This window comes from Panthera uncia (genome assembly GCF_023721935.1).
Source record: "Panthera uncia isolate 11264 chromosome B2 unlocalized genomic scaffold, Puncia_PCG_1.0 HiC_scaffold_24, whole genome shotgun sequence".
Taxonomy (NCBI): Eukaryota; Metazoa; Chordata; class Mammalia; order Carnivora; family Felidae; genus Panthera; species Panthera uncia.
In genome coordinates this window covers 70,460,202-70,470,613 of record NW_026057580.1, presented here as the reverse complement: position 1 = coordinate 70,470,613, position 10,412 = coordinate 70,460,202, and the positions used below count along the sequence as shown (strand labels likewise).

At 44.9% G+C, this 10,412-nt stretch overlaps 1 protein-coding gene across 1 annotated transcript; it reads right to left on the bottom strand.

The window, feature by feature from the left end:
• Positions 1 to 5,215: 5,215 nt before the first annotated feature.
• On the bottom strand, positions 5,216 to 10,074 carry RFPL4B (ret finger protein like 4B). Its single transcript, XM_049652948.1, has 3 exons — positions 9,675 to 10,074; positions 6,704 to 6,832; positions 5,216 to 6,506 (listed from the first exon to the last, which is right to left on the bottom strand). The coding sequence occupies exon 3, from the start codon at positions 6,389 to 6,391 to the stop codon at positions 5,579 to 5,581; it is 813 nt and encodes a 270-aa protein (XP_049508905.1). The 5' UTR covers positions 6,392 to 6,506; positions 6,704 to 6,832; positions 9,675 to 10,074; the 3' UTR covers positions 5,216 to 5,578.
• Between the last annotated feature and the right edge of the window lie 338 nt (positions 10,075 to 10,412).

Genomic DNA, 10,412 nt, shown 5'->3' with positions numbered 1-10,412 from the left:
CGCAGGTGTCTCACACAGGCATTGGAGTGGTATAGTGGCTGGTATATATAGGTATATACCACACTAGTGGTATAGTGGTATAGTGGCTGGGCTGGAGGGGAGGAAGGCCCTGCTTGCCTAAGCACCTAACAAAATGACTGGGAAAAAAAGTGCCTGCCTGTTTTGAGGTTGGAAATTTTGATACAGAAAGCACAGGGACTCCAAATGTAGGCAAATAAATCTTGGACCAGGATAACAGGGGCTACTTGAAGTGAAACTCTCATAGAGATATTTATTGAGCAATTATGGATGAAATGATATGTGAGATTTGCTCTTAAATAATCCAATGGAGGGGCACTTGGGTGGCTCAGTCGGTTGGGTGTCCGACTTCGGCTCAGGTCATGATCTCACGGCTCATGAGTTCGAGCCCCACATTGGGCTCTGTGCTGACAGCTTGAAGCCTGGAGCCTGCTTCTGATTCTGTGTCTCCCTCTCTCCCTGCTCCCCCCCCATTCATGCTCTGTCTCTCTCAAAAATAAACATTAAAAAATTTAAAAAATAATAATAATCCAACGGGGAGGCCTGGCATTTGTTGATAATTGTTGAAACCCAATGAGGATACATTATACTCTTCTCTGTTTTTGTGCATGTTTGGAATTTTCTATTAAATGGGAAAGCTGAGGCACACTTTGCACATCATCTTTTAGTTTTTGAAATTGGTCGTAGAAGGGAAGGAGAAGGAAGCTGAAGGCAGGCTGTGAGCATACAAAATCCTGGAAGATTCACCAAAGTTCTAATGGCTGGAGCCAAGGAACACGAGACAAAATAAAGGGAGACTGTGGGGCTGCTCTATGGGTCTCCAGAAAGGCATGTGGGGAAGGGCGTCCTCTAGAAAACACCCAAGAATCAACCCCATGTCACAGCAATGTTGGCACGCTAGAAAATGAGTCAGGAATTAAGTCCAACTGCAAGGAGAACACAGAAAAACAACAGTGGTTTAACACAGAAAGTTGTTTATGTTTGCATCACACTGATGATGTTGGGGTTACGTGTTCCAAGGCCAGCAGACTGTCTCTGCAGCCTTCCGAGGTCCAGGCTTCTCGGGCGCTGAAGCTGCCCCTTAGTCTTGTGGTCCAGGAGAGCAGCCTCTGCACTTGAAGCAAGAGGATGGAGGAAGAGACTGAAAAGTGGGCAGAGAGGCTGGCTCTTAGGGAAGGTTCTTAGAAGCTTGTCACAAGGAAGTCTGAAACCAGGCTGCGTGCGGCAGCTATATGCACATTGTAGCACCAGAGCAGAATCTGTCACCTAGGAAAAACAAGCCCAGCTTTTGCCAAACTCCAAGCCAGTATCTATAGGTTGTCCAAAGACAGTAACCTCATAAGAAGCAGAAGATTATACCATTTTTTTTCCTGGATGCTTTTTATGGGGGGGGGGGGGGCAGGGCAGGGAGGGGCTCGGGGAACTAGCCCAGAAAGGCTTTAATGAGAGCCTTTTCCTTACCAAGGGTTCCCAAACCAAATATTAAGAACACAGACTTAGGGGGCACCTGAGTGGCTCAGTCAGTTAAACATCTGACTTGGGCTCAGGTCATAATCTCAAGGCTCGTGAGTTCAACCCCAAGTCGGGTTCTGTGCTGGTAGCTCAGAGCCTGGAGCCTGCTTCAGATTCTGGGACTCCCTCTCTCCCTGCCCCTTCCCCGCTCATGTTCTGTCTCTCTGTCTCTCAAAAATAAAAAATAAACATTTAAAAATTTTTTTAAAAAAAAGGAACACAGACTTAGGTCACTGTAGTGAGCAGTTATTTTTACATACAGTTTTGGGTATTGTCAGGGTATTAGAATTGATGACAGAAATCTTGTGGTAAAAAATGTGGGTGGGGAAGGGTGGAGGGTGTTAGGCAAGAATGTCCATAGCACTGTAGGAGTTTTGTTAATACACTAATCTAATCCCTGCTAAAACCATCAACCTCCCTCTCTTCCCTTCATTGCTCTAGGGTTGTTTGTTTAAAGGCAGGAGTTAAAATTAAACTTAAATTTAAATGGAATGAATTTTAAACAAATTAATTGAAAGGTAATTCGTCGGATGATTCATTTAACACAGAGATGAAAATCAAAATGCACTGTGTCCTCTCGACCACTGATTTCAAAGATGGTCCCCACCAACATCACTTGGGAATGTATTACAAATGCAAATTCTTGGGCTCCACCCAGACCTTCTGAACTCATCTGAGAGATTCTGGTTCACGATAAAGTTTTGGAACTGATGCTCTAGCCCAGCGATCCCCCACCCTGACGGCACGTTACAATCACCGAGAAAACTTGGGAAAGTCCCGCTGAGCCCCATCCCCAGAGACTCTGATTTGATTGGTTTGGAATGTGTTCTCGGGTGTAGAGATTTTTGAACGTCCCTCTCCAGACTGTAAGGAGAACACAGGACTGAGGACCGTGGCTCTGGCCAGCTTCGGTCGTCTGGGCCTTTGTGGCCAAATAAAGCCACGCAAAGCAACTACATTCTAGGAGTTGTGGGGGACAAATGTCCCTCCCAAATAAAGACTTCAAGAGTAGTCATTTTTCCTCTGTCCCGTCATAAGCTCCCTTTGACCACAAGTCAGGAGGACCGAGCTGCCCAGACTCCATGAGCCGAGGGAGGAGCTCCCCCAGATCCCATCTACCTTCCCTCTTGCATCTCCATGATTTTTCTAGTTCTCCTTTCCCACCTAACCTGGAGTTCGGGTCAGTTATATCAAATGAGTCAGACCCAAACAAGTCGTACCCAAGATTTCGGTGGCGGAAAGAACATTGTATATGGATATTGTGGGAGAGGCAGAGGCAGACGTGAACAAGAGCAGTGGGTATGATGCCAGTAAAGTTTCTGTGGGGAGGCTCTTTTTAAAGGAACCCTAGATGGGGACAGGATGGGTTGAGGCCTGAGAAGGCCTGAAATTTGTGGAGAGCTCTTGGAGGAGAGGTGGGAAGGGTGGTCATAATTAATACTACCCTGTTATGCTAATTAGGATTTCTAATTATAACGTATTCCCATACTGCTATTGCTTTTTGAGGCAGCCAGAGTTCTTTCCCCCATGTTGACACCACTTCTAACACCAACACCTTTAAAACTGTTTACATGCATTCGTATCCATGCTACAGTTCTCAAGAGTTGGGGGGGGGGGGTTGGCTGAGGAGTGGGAAGAGGAGGAAAGTACCTTACACAGATGGGTGAGGGGGATGGGCACACCATGATGCTTTCTTGTATGGACCCCTAAGTAATAGCAAACAATCATTTTATTACTAAGACTAGTCAAAATGCAGGGTGCCTGGGTGGCTCAGTCGATTAAGCATCTGACTTCACCTCAGGTCATGATCTCAAGGTCCGTGAGTTTGAACCCAGTGACGGGCTCTGTGCTGCCAGCTCAGAGCCTGGAGCCTGCTTTAGATTGTGTCTCCCTCTCTCTCTGCCCCTCCCCTGCTTGTGTTTTCTCGCACGCGCGCTCACTCTCTCCCTCTCTCAAGAATAAATAAATAAACATTAAAAAAAAAAAAGTTGGATATGTGAAATGTTTTGCAAAGGGTGAATACTGACAACAGAATGAGCTTGTGACTCATTCCCCTCAAGGTTTCCCCCGGGCCACAATATTCCGTCAGACAGGAGAAAGGAACCAGTTCAATCATTGGCCACTGGCATTTTCCCCTAATGATTGATGAAGAAAAAAAATCACTCAGGTCCATCAGCTGGGATGAAGGGAACTTGGAACTTAAACCTCTGTGAGGAAGAGACAGAAAGTCCCTCAAAACAGTCTTTGAGAGAACCTGAAATAGGCAAATACAATACAAGCTGTCACCTCAGGTCTTAGGGAAGCTGGGGCTGCCCTTTCTTTGGCATTCTGGGACACAGGAAGGGACTAGAAGCCTAGGGCCCATTCCGGGGTTTCAACCTACAGCTCTCAACCTGTTGACCAGTTGTGAAATCAAATGTGTGTGAGCCCAGCATTTTTTTTTTTTTCAAAGCAAATAGAATAAAAGAGAAAATTATAGTGTATCGCTCATAAGTACTGTTTCAGGAAACTTTTGTTTCCATATTACCAGGACCTGTTAAGGTGGATCAGGGTAGATGCAGGCCCTGAGTCAGAGAGGGGCAAGGAGACCCCTTAATAAAATCACAGGGATCAAAAGGAAATAAGGGGGGAAAATACCAAACCTGGACTGTCCTCCCACTCTGGTGGAGTTGGTAAGAGAAGGAAGCTGACTATCCTGAGTTTCTTTGGAAATGAGGTCAAAAGCAGATTCCTGAACATGTCCCAACCCAACTCTTCCAAAGCAGATGTCACCTCAGAAGTGGCTGACTCAAGTAAATTAGAAAAAAAAAACAAAAAACCACAACCCTAAAGGACCTGAATGGTTTGAAAAGGAGCCATCATGAGCACTTGAGCGTCCGGTATGAGAAACCGCCATCTGAGACAGAGCAGGTGCGGTGTTGGGGACAGGGGCACAAGTTTCAGACCGAACAGGAGAGGACCAAACACGACCAAACAGGAAAACATCAAACGTCTCAGAGAGTTAACTGCAAAACCTCTAAAATTCTAACATTAAAAAAATGAATTCAGAAGCAACCTGGAGAACAGTTTTTGGTGAATATCTGTCTGCAGTTTAACGTAGTTGATAAGAATTCCCACAGCAACAGCAGTGGCCTGAAGTTCAGGCGTGCGGGGAGGTGTCCTTTCCTCTCGGAAGGAAGGGTTTCCCATGCACAAATGCACCCGGTGGGCGGAAGGCCAGGGGTCCGCTCTTCTCAAGGGCCGAAGTTTCCCTCATTACTCATTTCCCTCATTCCCCGTTCCTTCATTACTCCAGAAGGTTCGGGATCTTAACAGCTTGACATTGTCTGAGCCTGTTGGCACCTCTGTGCCGGCCGTGAGACCATACCACATGGGAGGTGGTTTGACAACCACATGGGAGGCCAATCCTTGAAATGGGCAAAGGACAATTCCCATTAGAACAAACGTGAATCACCATTAACTGGAGACACCTCAAAGTTTTGTCTTTCAGGAAAACAGGCAGCTGTGTTTGGGAGAAAACAAAAATGAGAAACGTAGTTCTTTCCCAGTACTTTTGTCTCTCACTGAAACTTCATGTCAAAATATCTCATGCTGGCTGTTTCCTTCTTCTTTCCCAGACAGCTATCATTATCAGGAATTGCAGAAAAGGCATAAAATAATGAAAAAGGCATTGTCTCTACCCACAAAATATTTTATTTAACTTCCAATCTGGAATGGCCCATTTGTATTTAGTACAAAATAAATGCACAGCATCGTCTCTGATCATCACAGCTATTTGGCTGAGAGATATAATGATCCCCACTTGAAGACTAGGAAAACTGGGCTTAGAGTGCTTACTAACACCCCCTAAGACCCTGTAGTTCTTTAGCTACGAAGTCTACAAAAATGCACCCTAAAAACTATTCAGCTGCAAAGTCTACAAAATCTATTTCAAAAATCGGCACAACCTTTCTACTACACACATGGTCTCTCTCTAGGTCATTCTGCCCTTTCTCGAGTCAAAGGTCTCATTCACCTCTGAGAAATCTTCTAGGAAGTGCTGAGTTTCTCATGAGCAGAGTTTCAGGGAGGCACCGCTGTCACTTTCTCTAGGCAGCTCGGGGCAGAAGAACGGACGCAACGGCTCCACGCATGAGAGATGACTGTGTGTATAGATGAGGGCATTACCTCTCACATCAAAAAACTTGATTTCTTCCATCTCAACATCTAAAAAAATTCCTACGTGGCTAAGTTCAGGGCTCGCAGGAATTCTGGTTTCTGGGAAGGAGCTGGTATAGATGGTCCCTGCCTTCATGCTGATAAACCAGAAGCCATGCTCGGAGGAGAAACCGGCCTTTCTCTTTCTGTCGACTGATTCCTGGCAGATCCCCAGGGTCCACTCCTCCGCCTGTCCCACTTCGACCTCCCAGTAATGGCAGCCGGAGGAGAAGCATGGGGTGCCCAGGACACAGGCCAGGTGGGTGAACCTCTGGGGATCTTCCACTGGGTTGCGGCAGATCTTCCCACACCGAACATTCTTGAGGTCATCAGAGAGGATGAGGAAGGAGTGGGCGGTGCTTGTATCCAGGGTCATGTCCTCCCGGAACCTCAACAACTCATTGCTTACGTGCAGACTTTTCTCCAGTAGGGCACTGTGCTGTGTGAACAGAAGTGATAGTGCTCCAATTTGCCATTCCTCCAAAGGGGGGCTGTCACTTACCCCTCGACACACGGGGCAGGTCAATTTCAGATCCCTGTGTTCTAGCATCCATCTTCGCACGCAATGAAAGCAGAAAATGTGTGCACAGGGGAGTAAAATGGGGCTTAAGAAAATTTCCAGACAAACCGGACAGGTCACCTCCTCTTGCAGACTCTGGGCCATGGTCTCTGAAGGTCAGTCCTTGGCAGTGAACTGAGCTGAAGTCACCCTTTATTAGCTTCTGAAAGTGATTGGGAGCCTTCAGTACACAATCTGCTCTTCAATAATCAGGATGTACCTAAATCCAATACAAACATTAAATAGTATAAATCTTCCTGCAGCTTATACAGGAAAGCAGCACTAAATCACCAGAGAATCATAGTAAAAGCACTATCTGTGAGAAAAACAGGGAACCATGTATCTTTGAGAGAAGCTAGGTGATCACAAAAGAGAGACAGGACAGCGGACATTATCTTTTCAGGTGGGGCAGCTGACCTTGTGTGGAGACGCCCAGACGAAGTCTTCTCTGCTCTGACCACAGCTTCTCTCTGTGGGAGCTGAGTGCAATGAGGCCTTTAGTAGGATCTGGGAGCCCAGCTTCTGCCTCTAATCTCTGTAGGTCACCTGCAGTTCAAGAAAAATAATTTGCATAGCCAAATCCAACTATAAAAATAAAGCCAATCCGACTTGAGCGGTCACAGAAAATTGGCTCTAAGAAGTCCTCAGTATTTCAAAGAAAACTACCATATGTAAGTAAAAAACTAGAGAAAACCACTGCAAAATGGTTGAGATACCCATTACAGAATCAATTTTAAGGATGAAGTATCATTCAGATGAAATGCTTTAAAGCACTCTTAGGAAACTCATAAGGCTTGAGTGAGTATGAATAAAAACATAACCATTGTCACCAACTTCTCTAAAATAAATGTCTGAACACAAGCCAAAAAAGTGTTCCTGACAAGGAAGATGCCCTCCAGTTACAGCATCCTCTCGCTCCTCCCAGAGCTCACTCCTAGAGACACCTCCTGGGCCTCCCTGCAAAGGTTGAGTACTTTGAGTGAGGGCTTGGAACAAGTTGGGCCCCTGACCCAAAGACAGCCCCACTTAAGGCTAGTCAGTGCCGGTGAGATGGTGTGAACAGAGGACTCTTCTTGAAAAAGGGCCTATACTGAATAATAACTAACAGAACTTCTTCCTGAGAATTCACAAACCACACGGTCAGTCGTGGCTGAAGTAACAGAATCAGAGACAAAAACATGAGCCACGCCATTGTTACCACAGAGGGACAGAGTAGGAAGGAATGGGCACTCCTGAGGCTAGCCCAGAAAAACTCGGTTGCTAGAACATCCTGGAACACGTTTCCTCATCTTCATCCAACAAATACTTACTAGGAACTTTCCATGCTCCCACCCTTCACTAGACTTTGGGGATACAGACATATGTAACGATAGACAGGACATCTGCCCACAAGGAACTTGGAGTCTTTGGAAGTCTTCCAGTTCCTGGATGGCATTCCAGTCTGATTGGGCCTGGCTGAGTGACAAGAGATACGCTCCTTCCTGAGGCACCTGGGTGGCTCAGATGGTTAAGCATCTGACTCTTGACTTCAGCTCAGGTCATGATCTCACAGGTCATGCTCCCACAGCTCAGGTCATGATCTCAAGCCCCATGATGGGCTCTGCAATAACAGAGCTGACAGTTAGAACCCTGCTTGGGATTCCCTCTCTCCCTCTCTCTCTTTGCCCCTCACCCACTCATGCATTATCACACTCACAGACACACACACACTCTCTCTCTCAAAATAAATAAATAAATGTTAAAAAGAGTGGGTGGGGTGGGGGAAACACCTGGGTGGCTCAGCCGGTTGAGCATCCGACTTCAGCTCAGGTCACGGTCTCGAAGTTTGAGAGTTCGAGCCCCGTGTCAGGCTCTGTGCTAACAAACAGCTCGGAGCCTGGAGCCTGCTTCAGATTCTGTGTCTCCCTCTCTCTCTCTCTCCCCCTGCCCTGCTCATGCTCTGCCTCTCTTTGTCTCTCAAAAATAAATAATGTTAAAAAAATTTTAATAAAAGAAAAGAGATAAACCTCTTCTTTAAATCCCCTATCACACTTTCCAAAAACCTGAATTTTTTTCCTTAATGTTTATTTTTGAGAGACAGAGCACAAGCGGGAGAGGGGCAGAGAGAGACAAAGACACAGAATCTGAAGCAGGCTCCAGGCTCTGAGCTGTCAGCACAGAGCCAGATGCGGGGCCCAAACTCACGGGCCGTGAGATCATGACCTGAGCCAAAGTGGGACGCTTGGCCAACTGAGCCACCCAGGAACCCCCCAAAACCTGACTTTTTAAGGCAAATTGAATATGGTGCTTATAATCTAAAAAAGCTTGCCCAACCCACCTTGGAATATATGCAAGAAAAAAATTAACAAAAGAAAAAAAAAATACTGCATTTGTAAAAAGTCCTTATCCATGTTATCTATGACTCCAAACAATCAGAAACAATCTAATCATAGAAAGATAATGAAATAATTCTGTTAATTATAATACAGCTATTAAAAGTAGCAATTCTTAAATTCCACATTTGAATGAAATCCTATGGTATTTGTCTTTCTCTGACTTATCTCCCTTAGTGTAATACTCTCTAGCTCCATCCACATCATGTCATTGCAAATGGCAACAAAACAAATGAACACAGGGGTAAAACAAGAGAGGGAGGCAAACCAGGAAACAGACGCTCAGTGACAGAGAACAAACTGAGGGTTGCTGGAGGGAAGGTGGGTAGGGGAATGGGTTCAATCGGTGATAGGGATTAAGGAAGGCACTTGTGATAAGTACTGAGTGTTGTATGTAAGGGACGAATCGCTAAATTCTAACCTGAAACTAAAATTACACTGTGTATTAACTAACTGGAATTTAAATAAACATTTGGAAAAAGAAAAAACAATTGATAAATATATTTAAGTAAAGACCCAGAAACAGCTTTAAGAAATAATGCTAGAAAATAAAAAAGAACCCTTTTAAAACGCATACATTTGTCATTGAAAACACATAAAAATACATGGATGCAGGGGGCACCTGGCTGGCTCAGTCGGTTAAGCATTTGACTGCAACTCCGGTCGTGATCTCAAGGTTTGCAGTTCAAGCCCTGAATCGGGCTCCGTGCTGATAGGGCAGAACCTGCTTGGGATTCTCTCGCTCCCTCTCTCTCTTCCCCTCCCCAGCTTGTGCTCTCTCTCTCTCTCTCAAAATAAATAAATTTTAAGAATATATATATGTATTCAAATAATAATAATAAACACTTCTATGCATAAAAAAAAAACAATATTAGAGTAGAAGGTGGAAAAAGTTCCCTGACACAGGACAAGACTGACTCCAGAAATCTAAAGATAAAAGCATTTAAAAGATAACTTGTAACGAAAGAGAGAGAAATAGGACAGTGGAAATAGCACAGAGGGAAGAGACTACTTACACTGATTTAGACAATTGCAGCCATCTTGTAGGTCCAAAGTCTACACCTCCACATCTCCGAGCCTTAGCTTCTCTCTAAAGTGAGTTTGAGCTCAAGAGATTCTGGCCTTATATAGTTCCTATGACATAGTCTCCACCCACACGCAGGGTCATTGTCTCCACCCCAAAGATTGGATTATCTCAACCTGACCAAGTAAACTCAAGCAACCCTCCTCCTCACGCAAGATGTTGGCCTGAAGTCACATTCAAGATTTTCCAGCGGTTATCCTCTGAGTTAAACTAACAAACCTACTGCCATGCAAATGAGATTCTCTAATTTCAGAGCTCAACTTTAAAAAACAAAATATTTTGGAGATCAAATACAGAAGCGCATTGCTGAAATCTAATGAAGTCTTGGCTAATGTAATAATTGGTGTTATCGTCTCTGAAACTATTTTGAGCGAGAACAGGATCTAGAACAGTTTCCATATCCTTGGACTCGGTGATTCTGCTCTTCGGGGACAGTTATTGGACAGGATGAGAAAGATAGCAACCAGGTAAGCCTGTTACCCCACCATAATTATTAATAACATCCCCCTTTACTTTCAAATCTGTCCCAGTTTAAACAATAAATTATATAGCGTTTATGTAAGAAGTAGAAGAAGCGTGCATGGGTGGCTCAGTTTGTTGAGCGTCTGACTGTCGATTTCAGCTCAGGTCATGATCCCAGGGCTGTAGGATGGATCCTCCTCCCCCCAAC